At 37.2% G+C, this 21354-nt stretch overlaps 1 protein-coding gene across 1 annotated transcript; it reads right to left on the reverse strand.

Moving 5' to 3' along the window:
• Window positions 1-5442: 5442 nt before the first annotated feature.
• On the reverse strand, window positions 5443-17971 carry STEAP1 (STEAP family member 1). Its single transcript, XM_090287870.1, has 5 exons — window positions 17847-17971; window positions 11400-11505; window positions 8926-9396; window positions 8176-8340; window positions 5443-5802 (listed from the first exon to the last, which is right to left on the reverse strand). Exons 2-5 carry the CDS (start codon window positions 11484-11486, stop codon window positions 5545-5547), a joined length of 981 nt encoding a protein of 326 aa, XP_090143996.1. The 5' UTR covers window positions 11487-11505; window positions 17847-17971; the 3' UTR covers window positions 5443-5544.
• Window positions 17972-21354: the final 3383 nt, after the last annotated feature.

Below are 21354 nucleotides of genomic sequence, written 5' to 3' on the forward strand. Positions count from 1 at the left end.
AGAGAGAGAGAGAGAAAAAGAGAAAGAAATGTCAATGTTAGAGAGAAACATTGATTGGTTGCTTCTCCTATGTGCCCCAACTGGGAACGGAACCCACAACATAGGTATGTGCACTGACCAGCATTCGAACCCACAACATTTCAGTTTACGGGACGATGCTCCAACCAACTGAGCCACACTGGCCAGGTCCAAAATACTTTATTTTTTAGTACTGTGTACTAATGGGAATATTATAGCATAGAGAGGTGAACTGATGACAAGAAAGGCATATACAATTTCAGAGAAAATTTCTTTGACTAGAAAAGGGTTGGGATTCAGGGCTAAAACAGAAGAGTTCATTTTAGGAATGGGGCAATACTTTTTGGTTGTTATGATAAGCAGAGGATAAGGGTACCAGATTCACATACATTTGTAGATAGATTTGTTGGTGAGAAGATGAGATAGTTCTCTTCTGATTCTATCTATTTACTAAGATAAATATATCATTTGAGTATAGGAGAGGCTATTATCTATTTGAACAGAGGGCATGTGTAATATATCAGTTTTAACAAAAAGAAAAACACATTTACTGTGGAAATATGCAAAGAATAGGCATTGTAAAGAGCCCATTAACCCTTTGCAATCATTAATTTGAAGTGAGGCTTGTCAGTGTGGTAGTCTTATGTTTTTTTCAAGCCAAATTCCTCTTCTTCAGTGAAGGTGTAAAGTAGGTGGAGTTGAATCTATGCTCAGATGAAGTCAGCATAATTTCTCTTTATAAATGCTGCACTTCCCAGACCAAAGGTGAGCTTCACCCCCTCCCTTTGTTCTCTTTTATATGTATAGGTAGTGAGTTGGTCCGTGGTTGTATTGCGATTGTGCTGGAAAGCACCTCCCAGCAAACCGTGTCTGACTCCGCAGCTGGTTGTACTGTGAAATTAGAACGAGGACTACTAGACACTTTTGGTTCTCAGTTCAACTGGTTGCCAAATTTGAGAAAACAGGGAAGAACCCACTTTGAACTTCACAGCATCGATACATCTGTCTGCAGAGCTAGAACACACAGATGTACTTAGATTCTACTCTGTCTGGTGGAATTGCGGTTCTATGGCCTGGTAGGATAAGTCGTTCACCTGACCTGTGGGTTCTATCAGTATCCCCTTTATGTTACCAATATACCCCGTTAGCAAATATGAGCAGGTTTCTGTGCCTTGAAAAAAAGAACCCACTGACAAAAAGATCAGTTTCCTCATCTGTAAAAATGAGGAGTGGTGTTCCCATTGTGCACCACGGAGCCCATGTTGTCACAGGGGCTTATGAACAGGATGGAAGAAGTAACAAAAAAGCATAGCTCCTGGTCCCATTAGCTCTTTCACCTCTGACCCCTATTACATGTGGGACTTTTGTTAGGGATTTCGCTCAAAAGGGTTCTGCTTTAAAAATGTAAAACCTACTCTTCCAGCTCTTCTACTGTATAATTCCATTGTGTAGATTCATTTACACTTATTTTTGGTGATAGTACAACTCAAGTTATAAGATGAGGGTAAATCTGAAATCATATCCTGGGTTGTATGTCGGGGCACTTGTCAATCATTATGGCATGGTCATCATAAACCCCCAGCTGATCTTCCTGGTTCTCTGACCATCAGAAGATGTTGTCACTCACTGCCTGGTCCAGCTGAGGTGCAGAAATGGGTATTGATTCTAAGATCAACCCCTTCCTCTCCATTACAGTTTTGGCACCTATATTTCTTTCCCTTCTTCTCTTTCTTCAATGTTTTTTTAGAACAGCCATTTTGCTGAGGGAGCCTCATTTCAGTGGGGTCCCGCCTCCAGGCAAGGGATAAACAAGCTCGTGATCTCATCAGTTCAATAGTTTTATAGCTGCGTGAACTGGCAGCTTGTTCTTGGCACAGTTTTAATGGGCATCCATTAATAATTCTGGGAATGTCACATACTCACTACCAATAAATGTGAGGCCCGGCCAGATGAAAAAGGAGAATTAGCTGAGGAGAAGGTACTGCACTTTAGCCTCTGGTCATGTATAATGGTCACAAGTCAGTGATTTACTAATTTACTTAATTATAAGATTATTTACAATAAATAAGAGTTCAAATAATTTATTACTTCTTTGAAGGGCCTCTTATGACACCTGGAAAAATTGGCACGAAGAAACAGGACTTCCAATTAACCGAGTAAAACTTAAAATTAAATCCAAACTGGGATTCTAACTAATACCTTTACTTCGAAGACCAGTTTTAGAAAAAGGAGCTACTGTGTCTTGTTCATTTTCTTGGAAGAAAATTCCAGACTTAATGTTATAAATGAAAATCACATCTTTTTGTTATTTTTATTTTTAATTTTACAGATCCTGTCCTTAATAGGCCACATTTCTTACAGGCATCTTCAGACGTGTAGTCTACAGCCTGAAAATCAGAGCAGAATCATAAATTTCTTTGTTGTCTTAAACACTAAATGTAACTCATTATTTAAATAGTAAAAGAACATCATTTTAATAGCTTTTAAAATTATTTTTTGGCTCAGTTCATTCTTTTTTTCTTGTTTATTCTAGTACAGGTGTCCCAACTTTCCCCACTTTGCCCTCCTCTGTCCAGCCCACCCCCTGCTCTCACAGACAATCCCCACCCCGTTGTCCATGTCCGTGGGCCATTCATACATGTTCTTTGACTAATCCCTTCTCCTTTCCACCGTTCCCTCCTCCCTCCTCTGCTCTGGCAGCTGTCAGTCTGACCCATGTTTCCATTATAAAATCCCTATAGAGGAAATGCTTTAAAAAAAAAAAAAAAACAAACAAACAAACAAAAAACCCCAGGCAGACTTCCCTTTTGAGCAGCAAAACAGGCTGTTTGGGGAGGAAAGGCATTAACTCCTGGCCAGCAGCTTTTCTAGGTGCTGTCTGCCGTGCTCCAGGGAGATCCTGTGTGACTGTCTTCCACCATTGTGTTAATTGTATAAAAAGTTTTATTTAAAAAATAATCTCATCAAAAGGGCAAATACCTTCTTTTTTCTTTCCACTGTCCTCAACCATATGTCTTTCATACTTATATTTGTGTATGCTGAAACCAAAAACCACACTGCAACCCTTAGCAACTGAGATTATTGCAAACAGCATACACACACTCTGTTTTTGTCCTGGTTAAGAAATCTGCTTCTCCGGTAGAAATTCCTATCCTGTTTCATGGCACTTTTTTAAGTCATGCAAGCTTACAGGATCCTGGAAGTCCCATTCTAAATGCCCTTTTCCCCTTCATTCCTCATAATCTATTGGTCATGAACTCATGGAAACTCTGTCTTCTACCATATTATATTAGCTCTGCTCTTTTATCCATCCCCTTTATCATGATCTCCATTTACAAACTTGCTGTCTCTGTCCTGGGATCTTGTGTTGTCTCCTTAATCTTTCAGCCTTCCACCTTGCCTCCCCACCCCACCCTGTCCCCATCAAATCCATCTCTTGGATAGTCTACAGAGAGATCTTCCCAAAATGCAAATCTGATCACGTTAAGCTCCTGTTTAAAGTTTTATCAGTGGCTTCCCTACTCCCCGAAACACAAAGTCTAAACTTAGTTTGGCGTCACACAATGACTTTGTTGATCTATCTGGCTTGTGTCTCTGTCCAATCTGGTATTTCCTTCACATTCTCTAAGACCTTAGACCTTCCAACACATTTCATCCCACCATTTTACACCTCCATGTTGTGCACTATGCTACTAATCTGTCTATTCTATCTGAAGGACTATTTATACTTTAATACCCAGCCAAAATAGTTCCTCTTATTTTGGATCAATTTCACACCTTCCTGACTTTGCCCTTTGAAACAGAACTGGCCACTTTTTTCCTTAGTGATACCAGTAAGTCTAGGATCCATTGCTGTACTAAAAATTGTCTCTCCTTTGAGACTGTGAGTAAGGACTAGGTCATTTTTATCTTGATATATCCTCTGTCTAGCTCTGGGCTAGGTATATATATGGGAGGTGCTCTATAAATGTTTATTGGGTGAACAAAAGGAAATCCAATATATTTACTCTTTTTAAGACTTCTGCTTATAAAAATACTACACAACCATTGTAAAAAATTCAGAAAAGATACAGGGTGGGTGGTCTAGTTTTCAACAGCCTATGACTACAAATTGAATTTCAATGTCTTGTACTTTATTTCCAAGGCCTTTGTAAGTCTACTTTTTCTTATTATTGGGAATTATCCAAAGGGTTTATTCTGTTTCAGAATAGGCCTGTTGTTAATACAATGGCTAACAGAGACAAGACTCCAATAACCAAGCCAGAATTTAGCTGTTGTTCTTGAAAGCTTCATCGAAGTGCCACTTCAGGATGGGACCCTGTTCCCAAGTGGCAGCTTCTATGATGTTTTGGTATTAGGAAGGTTAAAACTTGACTTCTTCCTCTCACTACTGGAGTTGCTGACACTTTGCCACCTTGCAATGCAGGTGAGAGTGCCCCTCAGAGCTGGTTGGTTACATGTGCTGTGCTTAGTTAAGTGCTTCCATAGTTTTCTCCCCTTGCTGCATCTGGTTTGCATGTCTAAAGCCCTGGATTCCTTTCTTCTCTTGTGAATTATTTTTCAAGGGCACTAGTGTCTGCTGTTTCTAATTGTGCTAGTCTCAACTCCTTTCTTCAATAGCTGCATACAAGTATCTATGTATCTAAGCTCCAATAGTGCACAGAATTCAAATTTATACTCCAGAAGGCTTCTTGGCCCCTATGTAATAATAACTATCTTTTGTAATTAGAATAAAAAACAAAACTGGACTCCACTCAATGAATATACAAACTGTTTTTCCTAATTTGTACCATTAGCTCTATTGTCTTAAGTCATAATAAATGATTGACCCATATAAAAGAGAAGATTTGTGTTTACTTTTGCTAATTATGAAAAACCTCTGCGGTATGTTGGGTTAGACAGTCCTGATAGTAGATGTAGTGCTCTTTGAAGAATTGGTTCATGGCCTGCTTTTGCCAGTGTTAAAGTTAAGTTCAACGGAGTGGTACATATCTTGGATAGAGAAAACTGACTTTCCTCCTGGATAGCCTGAGTTTTATTTTGCCTGCTTGTGTATCTGATATTATTCTGTTGCTTTACTTGTGTAGACATAATCTGTGTAATTTTGAGTGATATGTTCCATGAATCACATCCAGTTACAGGAAAATGAAAGTTATTTAACAACAATCATAAACACTGGATATACTTGTGTGGTAGAGTCAGCTAATATATTTTTTCATGGCTCATGATACCTTTTAATGAGTAGCAAATACTGGTATTTCAAAGTCTTTTATTATTTATAATGTTATGCAGTCTGACAACTCAGATAAGATTATTTAGCTTTACTGAACATAGAGAATGTGCTGAAGATTATTTTATTTCTTGCTTTGAATCAGCTCTGAAAGGAAACACATGTTTCAAATTCATCACTCAGAAACTAAGAGATACATTAAGACCCTCAATGGTCATTTTATTAAACAAATACAAACTTGAAATGTTTATGATAAAATATATAAAATTTGAACAAAAAGGTTGTAAACAGTAATTCTACAACTGGGAAGACATCTCAATTTTATCAATTTTGGTTACATCTTCCCAACCATGTCTAATCTTTAGTATCTTCTTTCTCAAGCATGGCAGGAATAGTATGGCTTTACATATCAGGACAACAATCGGAAGGAAAACAGCTATCATAAAAGTTGGAGGTGTATACCATACAAATTGTTTTATATCTATCCATTTATTCCAGGCAAAAATCAATGCATGTATTGTGCCCAGTAGAAGGGAAACCATTCCCAGCTTGCTCTGCAAAAGAAAAAAAATTCCCTTGGTAAAGATTGGTTCAATAAGAGTTTATTCTATTCTACTTCATCTGGATCTGTTCTGTTGCTTGGAAATTCTTTCATTCATCTGTACTTGCTTTCCTAGTCCATTTCTCAGCAATGTCCACTCATATCTTTCCATTCTTTTTCACATGTCCCCTACTTTTGGGTAATGCCTTTGTCTCCAGGCTATTTAAATTAAGAAAATTCACAATCACACTCCTTTCAGACTCAGCTAATCAACACACTGTCTTCCTTTTCTCCACACTTTGTTCATCTCTTTTATGACATTTATTTTGTGATGGTTTATCTCTTGTGCATTTGCCTTAATTCTGCCTATCAAGAGACATCTAAAATCAGAGACACTGTCTTACTCAGCACAGCATCCCTACAGAATCAACACAATAATTTGTGCATTTTAGGTGCTCAATAAATAGTGCTGGGTTGACTGAGATTAGTGAAAAAATAAATTCGACTTCAGTGATCTTTATTAATTTGAAGGCAACTAAAGTGATTGACTCTCATTTTGGTATACTAAAATAAATGAGCTTGGCCTATGTTAAAAAAAACATTCTGATAACATGAAAAAATACCAACAATTACTTCAATGTTGGAACTAAGCAGAGAGATACAAAAATGTGAAGAAAAAATTCAGCTTGCACTGGGATACTCAGCACCATCCAGATAAAATTGCTTAAAAAGTTGTTCACCTAAATAATTTTATGCCATCCTGACAATAGCTCTTCTAGATAACTTGACTTTTGTTCACTTTACTGAAAATTATCATTAGCCTGCCAGAACAAATCCAAGTCACGATTATTCAGCAGTAAGCACTCTTAAGCCCCAGTGAATATAATCAAATAGCTAAGTTTCTATTTTCAGATATAAATTTCCAACATAAATTGGAGAGTAATCAGTTCTTGGATTATAAATGAAAAGTTTCTACATTATTAAAAAATACATGTGACTAGCTGAAGATGAAATTTACCAAATGTGTATTGTATGCTTATTATGAGCTAGGCATTGTGCAAATAGTGAAATGGGCTCAGTCATCAAGATGCAGTGTTTAAATTCCTGATTAAATTTAAAAAACTGTGTTCAGCATATGTGTGATGGACTGAGCAATGACAGAAGAAAGTTATTTACTGCGGAACAGAGAACTCCACTGGCTCTCAGGCTGAACCTACAAAATCAGCAAATACTGCACTTGGAAAATATGACACCATCTCTAAGCCACATTCGAATAATTCAGATGAAGACATACCTTTCAGCTTAATCAGATATCCTGATAAAGTGTTTGTAGGAGTATATGTATGAACATGCAGAAAGGAAAGTGGGGAATGTCTGATTTTGTGGGAATTTCCAAAGATGTCTACCCATACAAGCTAAAGGTATGTAATTTAAAAAATCTTGGTAGTGCTTATGACCTAATTAAATTTAGTCCTTTGAATCTTGTTTGACATGGATCCCCTTGTGAATTCTGGTACATAAAACTTTTTAGGGTGTAATTTACTGCTAGGAGATTAACCTCAGTAAATCTGAAATAGTTTGAATTCCAAGAATATTGAGAAGCTTCAAGTGAGTAAGCTACATAAAATGTAACTTGGAAAAAGCAGGCGTTAACATTAGGTATAAGAATAACTTTGGTAGATATAACTCCATATTTCAAGGAGAGATGATTTTTTATGGATAGTACAAAGCTGTGTAACTTAAAAGGCATGAATAAAATTAGGCAATAGGCAAAAGAATATTTTAATTTTGGGGAACTAAAAATATATTAAATTTCTAAAATATCACATTTATAGTTATTAGATTGACAGCAAATTGTCTGACAAGTTACACATGTTAGAAATATTCTCCTATGAGTAATGCCTTTTATTTATGGCTAGAAAACACTTATATTTAGCAGCAATAGGGAAAAATGATAAATGAGTACATTAGTAATTGAAACAAGTGTAGGATCTTTGCTATTGGAAAACCATTTGTTATTATTATTTTTTTATCCTCACCTGAGGACGTTTTTTCATTGCCATTTCAGAGAAAGAGGATGGGAGAGAGAGAAACATCAATGCAAAAGAGAACCATCATTTGGTTGCTTCCATTATGTGCTGCGACTGGAGATCAGCACTGAACCTGGGATCATACGTGTTTGTACCAGGGATCACACACACCTGTTCCTGGACTGGGAATTGAATCTACAACTTTTCAGATATAGGATGATGCTCCAACCAACTGAGCCACATTGGCCAGGGCCATTTTTTATTTTTTATGGGGTAAAGTCATTATACTTGATGATGTTATAAGCAAAAAAGATTTACCTCTCTGAGGAAACACAATCATTTTATATATCACTTACCTGAATATAGTGAAATTCTCTCCATGTCAAAGAATCACTCACAGATGGAATAGATGTCACAGCCAACAGAGCCAGTATTGCAAGTGCCACAATTCCCAGAGACACATAAATTTCCATTCTCCAAACATCATGCTCAATCCAGGCATCTTCTTTATTTTGTTGGACCTACCAGATGGTGAAAAGAGGAAAGAATGTAAAGAACACTTAGTTCGTGCCTATGAACCCCATTCTACCCTGCCGCTGGCCGCTGTGGAGGGCCTTATAACTAGGGGCCTCTACAAAGTTAGGACTTGTTTTTGCATTCCTCCAAAAGAAATGACATAGGAGCTAGTAATCACTTTCCCTGAATGCAACATGATATAATCTACTTATATAATAATTATTTAATGGTTACAATCATAATGTGCATGCCCATGAGGTAAATAAGCATAAAATAAGAAAAACTAGCATTAAAAAGTAATCTTGTGAGGGTGGTAGAAAATAAAAATGTGGCCCTGTCCATGAACAAAATACTTGTTTATACTGTTAAAATTACAGATTACTCTTTTTAGCTTAAAATAAATTCCTCAGTGTAAAACTATACAAGTAAGCCCCAATGTAATAATAAAACATTTTAAACACACAGATTACTTGCTCAACACAGGGTTTCAATAGGGATTTGAGGTATTGATGTTAACATGACAAAAAGTTAATCTGTTAGGTGACTTAAGACATTTTGGTTTAGTGATATTGTCAGTCTTGTTATCCTACCTGTTGATATGCCCAGTTTAGCAATTTGTATCTGTAGGACCGCCTCATTGGATAGGATAAACTATAAAGTGCATGCAGCACAGCGAAAAAGAAACTGAGAAGCCCAAATTGCTTCCTTGTTAACATCCACCTATCCAACCAATGTGGAAATTTCTTATACTTGGTTCCATTACGAAGCTGTACAGCTGCTGCTATCACACCTGGCAAATAAACCAGTGCCAAGAGGGTGATGGAGACCACTGGCAAGACTTTGTTGATGACCAGGATTGGAATTTTATAAAAATACTGTTGATGGGAAGTTACAAGAGGGTAAATTACTTCCCTCAGAAGAGTATAAAGAAAAGTCAGAGATGATACAATAGCAGCAATTTTAATTGGCAAGCGCCACTCTGGGAAGAGTTCCTGTTTGTGCTGAAGCTGTTGCAAAAGCACAGGTCTTTTCAGCACGCTGGTCTCTCCTGAGTTCTTATTCTACAAAGAAAAGAAAACAAACATCTTAAAATTAAAACAATGGAATTTCCTCAAACTAATTACTTATTACTCATTGTGCTTATTAGTAAAAAAAGATTCAGAACCTTGCTTTTGGATACAGGTTGGCTGAAGAGATGGCCTGGTCCATGTAGCACTGATCAAAGGTTCACATAGCTACATTGGGGTTCTCCATTAATTTCCATTACTCACTTTTCAAGTTATATACATGCTTCAGATATCTCTACTAAAGTGTAGACCACTGTGTTTCTATCTTGAAGGCACAAAAGGATTCAAAATAATGCAACTGGGAAATTAAAACTGAAAAACAAAAAATCTAGTAATCTTTGGTGGAAAATAATAAAGCATAAATTTTAACAGCTGTGTTTGTTTTTTAATATTTTTATTGCTTCCTGGATAACTCTTGGCAAAGAATGAAGAGTGAATTCTTTATTAAATCAAGTACACAAGGTCAGGAATAATACAGTCATTATTAATAGAAAAAATCTTAATTTCTGCCATGTAGTCTTGTACTTTGATTTTACATTTCTAAAATATCTCATTTGTGTTAATACTGGCAGACAAATAGTTTATTAGGAGTACAAAGGCTATATAAGTAGTTAAATTGCACAGGGATGATCTATTTCCTGAAAGTTACAATTCTTTTTTATCCAGCTGTATTTCTAGTTAGTCAACAATTCAAAACAAGGTTACACTGCATATTTTTTCATTTCCCCAACTGACTGATATACCAGCAAATTAAAGAAAAACCTCAAAATGAGAAATTATATTAGAGCATTTCATATTGTGTTACTTTATGAATAAATCTACTTTCTCACCCAATATATTATTCCTCATTTTTATAGCTCTATTTGTAGAACCATAATATTTTAATGCTCAAAATGTTAGTGATTATCTTGCTCATTTCCTCATTTTATGCATGGTTAACTTCACATAGTTCTCTATAATTTCTGGTGTTTAAAAATGACCTCTCCTCATTTAAATTTTAGTTTCAGTAATAAATCATTATTACATTCAATTCTTTTCTCAATTACCTCATTTAGAAGGGAGTTGAGCATGATATAGCATCTGTCATCTCTTCACGTTAAAACAATCCAAGCACTATCAACTGAGATCAATTTTCTGGTTAAAGGTGAAGAGTTATGAAACAGCACGTAGGTCAGTTAACTTGAAAAGTAAAAATGATTTTATTTTTTTTTTTAGGCATAGCTAAAGTTTTAATGGAATAGCTTTGGCCCAGGCAGAGGCAGTTCCCAGGCATCTTGGGATGTGTGTGAACCCCAAGAAACTGGGGAATTTCTCTAGGCCACCAAAATGATTTTATTTTATGCACACATTTTTCCTTTACAGAGTATGTGCTTATAATATCTTAATTATTTTGCTTATTAAAATAGGTAAAATAGTTAAAACTGCAGTTGAAATCACTTAGAAAGGTAAAAAGATTTTGAAACCAAAAACTTCCACCACTTTTTTGGTTAATAATGTAGTTAGAAACATTTAATCTTGAGTGGGGCAAAAGTAGGACCAGTGATTCTTATTCTAAAATTGAATTTATTTGGTTAAACAGTGAATCATTAATTAATTTGATGATCTCTTGGTAAGCTGCCATGGTGCCTACTAAACAAATGCAGGCTTGCAAAACTACTGTTATATGGACATTGGTGATTCTTTTGAAACACTCATAGAGTGTTAGAAAAAATTGGAAGGCCTTTGGAAATAATATGGTCCAACTCAATTTACGTACAGACCAAGTCCCAGGATCTTCCGTGACTCATTCAGGGTTATTCAGCTAAGTCCATGGCAGTCAGTCAAGGTATAATTTCTCTCCTATACGTCACTGCCCTTCACCCATCACAATATCAGTGATGTGAATCAGAGTGAAGATAATCAGCAGACTAAAGTGAAAAATAACTTTTAACAACACTGAGTCATAGAACAGCATTTGAGTTATGTTTATAGATTTTAATTAATTACTATTATTTTACCAAATAATCTTCTTCTAGATTTCTCCTAGGTTTCATTTTCCAAAGTTCTTGGTTTGTGATGTTTGGTAGAATTTCCATTAATTCCATAAAATATGGCTTCAGCTACCTATGAAAATAAAAATAATTATCTTATTTAGTCTGTGCTCTTTATGATATTGTTTGATAGGGCAATATGAACAATTTACTCATATAAGAACTAGAGGGGCAGATAAATACAATTAAAATACAGTTGGTGGCTGATTTACACATTTTTTAAAAGTATGTTTTATTGATTATGCTATTACAGTTGTCCTAATATTTTCCCCTTGCCCAACTTTGCCCAGTACCCCACTTCTCTCTAGCAAGCCTCCTTCCTTAGTTCATGTCTATGGGCCAAGCATATAAGTTCTTTGGCTTCTCCATTTCCTATACTATTCTTAATGTCCTCCTGTTTATTTTGTACCTACCAGTTACGCTTCTTAATTCCTGCACCTTTTCCCCCATTCTCCCCCTTACTTTTCCCTTTCCCCACTGACAGCCTTCCATATGATCTCCATATCTATGGTTCTGTTCCTGTTCTAGTTGTTTGCTTAATTTGTTGTTGTTGTTTTTTAGATTCATTTGTTGATAGTTATAAGTTTGTTGTCATTTTACTGTTCATAGTTTTGATCTTCTTTTTCTTAAATGTGTCCCTTTAACATTTCAAATATAAGGGCTTGGTGATGATAAACTCCTTTAGCTATACCTTGTCTAGGAAGCACTTTATTTGCCCTTCCATTTTAAATGATAGCTTTGCTGGATAGAGTAGTCTTGGTTGTTAGGCCCTAGCTTTTCATCACTTTGAATATTCTTGCCAATCCCTTCTTGCCTGCAAAGTTTTCTTTAAGAAATCAGCTGACAGTCTTATGGGACCTCCTTTGTAGGTAACTTTTCTTTTCTCTTGCTGCTTTTAAGATTCTCTCTATTTTTAACCTTTGACACTTTAATTATAATATGTCATGATGTGGTCCTCTTTGGGTCTAGCTTGTTTGGGACTTTCTGTGTTTCCTGGACTTGTATGTATTTCCTTCACCAAATTAGAAACATTTTCCTTCATTATTTTTTTCAAATAAGTTTTCAATTTCTTGCTCTTCCTCTTCTCCGTCTAGCACTCCTATGATTTGGATGTTGGTATGATTAAAGTTGTCCCAGAGGTTCCTAAACCTCTCCTCTTTTTTTTTTCAATTTTTGTTTCTTCATTTTGTACTACTGGTTGACTGTTTATTTCTTCCTTATGTTCCAAATCATTGATTTGAACCCTAGCTCCCTTCCCTTCACCATTGGTTTCATGTGGATTTTTCTTCATTTCACTTAGTATTGCCTTCACTTCTTCCCTTATACGTTTGCCTTACTCAAGCATATCTATCAAGTCTGTGAGCATCTTTATCACCAGTGTTTTGAACTCAGTGTCTGTTAGGTTGGCTATCTCCTCATCACTTAGTTCTCCCACTGGAACCTCCATCTGATCCCTCTTTTGGGCTATACTTCTCTGTCTCCTCAACTTGACGGGCTCCTATGTTTGCATCTGTGTCTTAGGTAGAGCTGTTGTACCTGTTATGTTGCAAAGTGCCCCTCTAGCTGTTGTCCTGGTGACGGTTCCCAGAATGGGTGGGTCTGTGGATGTTCTAGGACCAGGAGGCCTCTAAATAGACTCAAGAGAAATGGACAGTTTATTCTACCACCCCAGCCCCCACTGGTTTTCACAGTCAGAAACAATGAGGCTTTATTTTCCCAGTGCTGGAACCATGAGCTGCACAATCTTGCCTGGGACTGGGATCGCTTCCCAGGTGTCCCTCCTGGCTTTTATAATGTGTGACTGCTCTTTCCGACAGCTGGCCACAGCCACTCCCTTGCATCCACACCATGTCCTCCCCATCCTGGATCCATTCCTCCTGCCTATCTGGATGAGTATTGCTTCTTTCTATCTTTGTTTATTGGACTTCCATGCAGTTTGATTTTCTGGTAGTTCTGATTGTTTTTTGTTTTGAGGTAGATGTAATCATTCTTATGTTTGTGGAAGGAGGCAAAGTGAGCCTACCTATGACTCTATCTTGGCTGGAAGTCTGATTTACACATTTAACTTCACATTATAATCTGTAAGAATCTCAAACCAGGGCCCTTTTGTCAATAGCAACTGTTTTACTTTGTCCAAGTAGCAGTACAATGTTTGACCTAAGTTTCTGTATGGAATTCAAAGGGTTGGATGTTGCCTTTTATTTTAGGGAATTAAATTCCAGGTGCTTATTTAGAGGAAAGCCAACTCCCCTCAAAGGTAAATAGAATTAGGATTGCATTTTTCTTAAAGTAAAATAAGAGCCTGGAGTTAGCTGATGTAAGATTATACCTCAGGAAGCTGTAGTTAATAGGCTTTTGGGGGTGAAACTAGGATCTGAAATAATAATTAAATGCTTTTATGGGCAAATGTATTCTGAGTTTCTGACAATTAATAAAAATGGACATTCTTGGTGAGGTGAACCACTACTGAAAGATGCTACTTTCAGAGAATCATTTTTCCATTGTAGTGACAGGCTGATTTTTGGTGGTAAAACATGAATTGCTGGTATATTTTCTTTGGGGTTGTTGAGTTGTGTTCAATCACTAACATGTCCCCTATCCTGGTAAACCCTGTGGAAATTAATTTTGTCAAATTTCCTACCCTATAAAGGAATCTTTTCCTTAACACCCATCATAGATCCTCATTCAGGCATGGTGGAACATTTTTAGGAAAGAGAAACATATAATGTCATAATATTACTCATTGTTTTTACTTGTTCTAAATTTATTTCCAGAGGAATACATTGTCAATTTGTAAATAGTTAATGAAATTCAACAAACAAAGCAAATTCTACATACAACAATTTGAGAGAAAACATTCTAAGTGTTTCTGAATTTTAGATCACCTGCAATACTTCATTAAGTGGGAAGTTGTTTTCATGAATATTTTAAAGAACTTAAAAACATTCTCCAAACTTTTAAAGGTTTGATCTTCACAAAGAATACAGAAGAGGCATATTACAGAATGCCAACATTTGCCTTTGTTTAAGTGCTCTGAGAACATTTTTCCATGTATTAGTTATCTTTAAATTTTGCAATATTCATGCTGAGGTTATCTGTTGTTTTGGTCTGTCCACCTTCCTTTCCCATTTAAAAAAATTATAGAAAACATTTCCTCCATTTGGAGAAATCCAACCCCAGCCTCTGACCCACCTTGGCCAGCAGTCTGAACTAATCACAGTTCTCTGTTCTTTTGATCACCTTGATTGGTTTAAAGATGGCACACAACCCTTGTTAAACCAGTAAGAGTCTGTCTTTGAGCTTTACATACGGAACTGAAGATAAAGAGGACAGGTCTAACATTTTAAGTTGGGATGATAGAAACCTACCATGCTTCCTTCTACATGCTGTAAGGAGAAAGCAGTATTCATAGAACAGAGGAAAACCCAAACACAGAAGCACAAGCAAGAAATAGGGATACAGAAGAGTCCTGGTGGTATATTTTAAGTATTTAGAGTCCCCGAGGCCAGATTCTGAATTTTTCAGTTACACAAGACAATACATTCCCTTTTTTTGCTTATGTTAGTTTGAATTTGGTTTATAGCATTGGCATTTGAAAAGTTCTAAGTATAGTATATGCCAATCAAAATAAACAAATGGGGCTACAACTAAAAATTTTTTACATGCAAAGGAGAACATCAACAACGTAAAAAGCCAACCCACAGAATGGTGAACATATTTGTCAATGCATCTGATAAGGGGTTAATATTCAAAATTTATAAAGAAGTTACAAAACTCAACACCAAGCCCCCCCCCCCAAAAAAAACATAAAACAACCCAATTAAAAAATGGGCAAAGGACCTGAATAGACACTTATTCAATGAGGACATACAGATGGCCAATAGACATGAAAGGATGCTGTACATCACTAATCATCAGAGAAATGTCAATTAAAACCACAATGACATGTCACCTCACACCTGTCAGAATGGCCATCATCAATAAATCAACAAACAAGTGCTGGTGAGGATGTAGAGAAAGGGGAACCCTTTTGCACCATTTGGTGGAAACGCAGACTGGTGCAGCCACTGTGGAAAGCAGTATGGTGATAACTCAAAAAAAAAACAAAAAACAAAAAAGGATCTGCCTTTTGACCCAGCTATCCCACTTCTGGGAATATATGGGAAGGAACCCAAAACACTAATTCAAAAGAACATAAGCACCTCTATTCACTGCAGTATTATTTACAATCGCCATGTTATGGAAGCAGCCCAAGCATCTATCAGTAGATGAGTGGATAAGACACCTATGGGACATTTACACAATGGAATACTACTCAGCTATAAAAAAGAAAAATTTACCCTTAGTGACAGTATGGGTGGACCAGGAGGACATTATGCTAAGTGACATAAGCCAGTCAGACAAAGATAAATACTACATGATTTCACTCATATGTGGAATCTAATGAACAAACTGAATTAACAAGCAAAATAGCAACAGACTCATAGATGGGGAGCAGGATGACAGCTAAGTGGGGAAGGTTAGGAGGAGGAAGGATTGAGCAAAAAGGAAAAAAGACTCATAGACATAGACAACAGTGGGGTAATTGCGGCAGGGATGGGGGTATGAGGGGACTAAATGGTAATGGAAAATACAGTAAAATTTTAAAAAATATATATGCCAATTATCAAGTATTTATGAACTCAACTCTATGACACACCCTGAAGAGGAAAAGATAAGTGAGATTTCATGCCTGCTCTGGAGGAGCTTACAGTATTTTTCCTTAAGAAGTAACATTCCAAATGATTTGGTGATTTAGCCACCATTATTAATAGAATAATCTGGGGTGTGTTTATATATCTGGGAATAGAAGTTTTATCTACTGTAATGAAAAAAGAAATAATTCACACTATTTAGATATTTTAACTCTGTGAGTTGCATGATGGCAAAGATGTTAACATACAAATCTACACTTATTCAATATTAACTCATTAACTATAGTGTGAATGTCAGGCGATGGGAATATAAAGTTAAATGAGATGAAGCCTCTGTTCTCAAAAACATCAAAATCTAGGAGGGAGGGCAGACATTTCAACAATTAACTGCATGGTTGTGTAATGAATCCTAAAGGAAGACAAAGTTTTCTGACTGATGGTGGCAAAGGGAGGGTGAGGGCTCTCTTCTAGACCTGGTTCTGGGGTATCTAGCAAGTTGGCTGTTTTGCTGACTGAGGGCCACTTTATACACAATCTGAAGAGCCAACCCAAGGAAAAGCCCAGGGCAGTGAGGAAGCTTGTTGACTGTGTGAGCCACAGTCAACTTTGTGCCCAGAAGCAAAGAAAATAAAATGTCAGTCAAATAAATATGTTGGTTTTCATCACACATTAACCAAATATTTAATTTAAAGTCTACAATAAAATCTTCTCGTGAAAAAAATATACAGGAAACAGCACAGTGTTCAGATATTAGGAACTCCAGAATCTGACCCATTAAAAGCAAAGAATATTTTGATGTGACTGATCCATTTAGCTGTAAAAGGACTGCTCACTTCATGTGCCTGATAAATATTGACACAGACAAACTGACTCATGATTATGTTGAAGAGTTCAGAATATGAAGAAACTCAATGACTGGAATATATTGTGGTTGCATTGCATTTTCAAACTTATACACGTTCGTTACCACATTTATGTGAAGGAGAGATGTTTTCTTCACTGGGCTGTTTTAGGCACTGTATCTTCCCTGTGCTTAACATGCCGTGCTAAATGAAATGATGTCTTATTAAATGTTAGGATGTTGATATATATATATATATTTACAAAAAGAACAGAGTAATAAATTTACAAGTGTTTGTAAGTTTTATTTCTGCAAATCCTTTCCAGTGGATTTGACGCATGACATAAATAAATAAAGCCTTGATTGACTGTTTGGAGGGAACTTGAACTGCAATCCAGATCCTGAAAGAGTAGGACTAATGTTCCAAGGACTCAACATGAAAACTTCCTGTTACTAGGAAACCTGAAGACAAGTTGCACGGTTCTAAGCGCTATGTACTAATGCGATGCAAACCAGTGGTGATTTTGCCAAGTTAGCAAACTTGCCAGCACAACTCTCTAAGGACAAACTTAATGGCCCATCATAGCCCCTGATCCCCCGGCGAAAAGGCTTCCTTGTGAGTCCCTGGCTCCCAGCCCCTGGACCGACCACAACGGAGCGCTGTGCTCCGCGCGGAGAGCGGGGCTGGAAGGTAGCGCGCCCTGGAGTGGCTCATAAGGAGCGAACTGAGCTGCACTCGCCCCGGGCGCCGCCTCCCCTGTCCCGCCTCTCGGCTTGCCACCCGCTACAGCCCTCGCGAACCTGGGAGCCAGCGTGGCCTCTCAGGGACACCCGCAGGCGGGAAGCAAGCGGCGAACCAGAAAGATTCAAGGGACTCACCCGCTTCTCGGCGTGACCCGACGGTTAAGTGGTGGCCGCAGCGCCTGTCCGGAGGTACCAGCCCCACGAGGCCAGGCGCGGAGCCTAAGAGCGCTCAACTAGCTTCTCCGCCGCAGATCCCGCCCCCATGTCGACAGCCGGTGTAGCGCCACCTTTGGGTCCCTCGCGTTCCCACGGCTCCTGCCTTGGATGGACTATCCTCCTAAATCCCATAGGCCTAATTTAGGATTTTCCTCCTGTTGCACCCTGGGCACCACTCCCCCCCCCCCGCCCCCCCTCTCAAATAGGCCTGTCCTCTGCCTGAGGTCGGCTACTCGCTCTTCCACTCCTCGCCTTTCCTTAATCTTCCAGATAATGAACGTTGTGCAATTGTTCTCGAACATTAAAGTGTATCAACCGTAGGGCTTATTCGGACACTGATCTGACCCCCCTCCCCCACCACACACACACACACACACACACACACACACACACACACACACACACACTTTCCCCATTCACTAGGCCTTGGATGGGGCCTGAGATTCTGGGTTTCTAACAAATTCTCAGGTTATGCTGAAGCACGCTTGGATCACACTTTGAGATGGACTATTTTAAAGCGTAGCTAGCTCATTTTAGTTTTTTTTAAATTGAATTTATTCAAGACAGGTTTCAAGTGTACAGCTCAATAAAACATCATCTGCACACTGCATCATTGCCCCAAACACAGTCTCTTTCTTACTCCCCTCTCCTTCCCCTCCGGCTATCGTCAATCACCTTGTTGCCTGTGTCTATGTGACTCATATATATATCTGCTTAACTCCTTCACCTTCTTTCATCCAGTCCCCCACCACCCCTCCCCTCTGAGGCTGTTCCATGTGTCCATGCCTCTTTTTTTTTTGTTCAGTAGATTCCACATATAAATGAGATCACAAGGTGTTTGTCTTTCTGACTGGCTTATTTTACTTAGCAGGATAATCTCCAGGTCCATCCATGCTGTCACAAAAGGTAAGATTTCCATTATTTTAAAACTGTGGAGTAGTAGTCTTTGTGTAAATGTACCACAGCTTCTGTATTCACTCATATACTGATGGACACTAGGGCTGTTACCAGATCTTGGCTATTGTAAATAATGCTGCAATGAACATAGAGGTGCATATATTTTTTCAAGTTGGCGTTTTGGGATAATTGGCATATATTCTCAGAAGTGGGATCTCTGGGTCAAAAGGCAGTTCCATTTTTAATTTTTTGAGGAAACTCCATATTGTCTTCCACAGTGGCTACACCAGTCTGCACTCCCACCAGTGGTGCACTAGGGTTCTCTTTTTTCTACATCCTCGCCCGCGCTTGTTTGTTGATTTGTTGATGATAGCTATTCTGGCAGGTGTGAGGTGATATATCATTGTGGTTTTCATTTGCATTTAATTTGGTTAGTGATGTTGAGTATCTTTTTATATGTCTATTGTCCATCTGTATATCCTCTATGGAGAAGTGTCTATTCAGGTCCTTTGCCCATTTTTTAATTAGATTATTTGTCTTCCTGGTGTTGAGTTGTATAAATTCTTTATGTATTTAAAAAATTAACCTCTGATCAGATATATCATTAATGAATATGGTCTCCCATACAGTGAGTTTCCTGTTCATTTTGTTGATGGTTCCTTTTGCTGTGTAGAAGCCTTTTAGTTCGACTTAGTCTCATTTATTTATTTATTTTTCTTTGTTTCCCCTGTCTGAGAAGATATATTGCAAAAATATTACTATGAAAGATGTCTGAGATTTTATTGCCTATGTTTTCTTCTAGAATTTGTATAGTTCCATAAATTAAATTTAAGTTTTTATACATTTTGAATTTTATTCTTGTGTATGGTGTAAGTTGGTGGTCTACTTTCATTTTTTTTCATGGACCTGTCCAATTTTCCCAACACCATTTATTGAAGAGAATGTCTTTACTCCATTGTATTCTCTCCCCTTCTTTGTCAAATATTAATTGACTATAAGGTGAGGCTTTATTTCTTCGCTGTATTTTCTGTTCCGTTTATCTATATGCCTGTCCTGATGTCAGTACTAGGCTGTTTTGATTTCAGTGGCCTTGTTGTATAGTTTGATGTCAGGTAGTGTGATACATCCAACTTTGTTCTTCTTTCTCAAGATTGCTGAGGCTATTCAGGGTCTTTTCTTTTGTTCCATATAAGTTTTTGGAATATTTTTTCTAGGTCTGTGAAATATATATTGGCATTTTAATAGGAATTGTGTTAAATTTATCAATTGCTTTGGATAGTATGAGCTTTTTAATGATGTTAAGTCTTCTAATGCAAGAATATGGTATATGCTTCCACTTATTTGTGTCTTCCTCCATTTCTTTCCTCAGTACCCTATAATTTTCCAAGTACAGGTCTTTTACCTCCTTGGTTAAATTTAATCCTAGGTAACTGTTTTTGTTGTTGTTGCAATAGGAAACGGGATTTTTTTCTTTATTTCCCTTTCTGATAGTCCATTATTCATGTATAAGAATGCCACTGATTTCTGGATATTAATTTTGTATCCTGATACTTTGCTGAATTCATTAATTAGTTCTAGTAAACTTTTTGGTGGAATCTTTAGGATTTTCTATCTATACTATGTCATCTGCAAATAATGAAGGTTTTCCTTCCTCCTTTCCCAATTAGATGGCTTTTATTTCTTCCTGTTTGATTGCTGTGGCTAGGCTAGAATTTCATTACAATGCTGAATAAGAGTCGTGAAAGAGGACACCTCTGTTTTGTTCCTGATCTTAGGGGAAATGCTATTAGTTTTTGCCCATTCAGTATGATGTCGTCTGTGGGTTTGTCACATAAGGGCTTTATTATGTTGAGGTTTGATTTCTCTATTTCCATTTTGCCAAGAGTTTTTATCATAATTGGGTGCTGGATCTTATCAAATGCTTTTTCTGCATCTACTGATATAATCATGTGATTTTTATTCTTCATTTTGTTTATGTGGTGTATCATATTTATTGATTTGCAAATATTGTATGAACCTTGCACCCCCAGAATAAATCCTACTTGATTATGGTGTGTGATCTTTTTAATATATTGCTGGACCCAGTTTCCTAATATTTTCTTGAGGATTTAGCATCTATGTTCATCAGGGATATTGGTCTATAATTTTCTTTCTTTTTAGTGTCTTTATTTGGTTTTGGAATTAGAATAATACCAGCCTTGTAAAATGAGCTTGGAAGTCTTCCTCCCTCTTTAATTTTTGGAATAGTTAGAGAAGGGTAAGTGTTAGTTGTTTAAATGTTTGGTAAAATTCACCTATGAGGACATCTGGTCCAGGACTTTTGTTGCTGGGAGTTTTTGATTGGTGCTTTGATTTCATTAGTTGTAATCAGTCTGTTCAGCTTTAAAGAAATCTTCCTGATTCAATTTTAGAAGATTTATGTTTCTAGGAATTTATCCAGTTCACCCATATCATCCAATTTGTTGGCATATAGTTGTTCATGGTATTGTCTTACAATCCTTTGTATTTCTGTGGAGTCAGTTTTTACTTC

The sequence above is a fragment of the Furipterus horrens genome, unplaced genomic scaffold (assembly GCF_987537825.1).
Source record: "Furipterus horrens unplaced genomic scaffold, mFurHor1.1.pri manual_scaffold_9, whole genome shotgun sequence".
NCBI lineage: Eukaryota > Metazoa > Chordata > Mammalia > Chiroptera > Furipteridae > Furipterus > Furipterus horrens.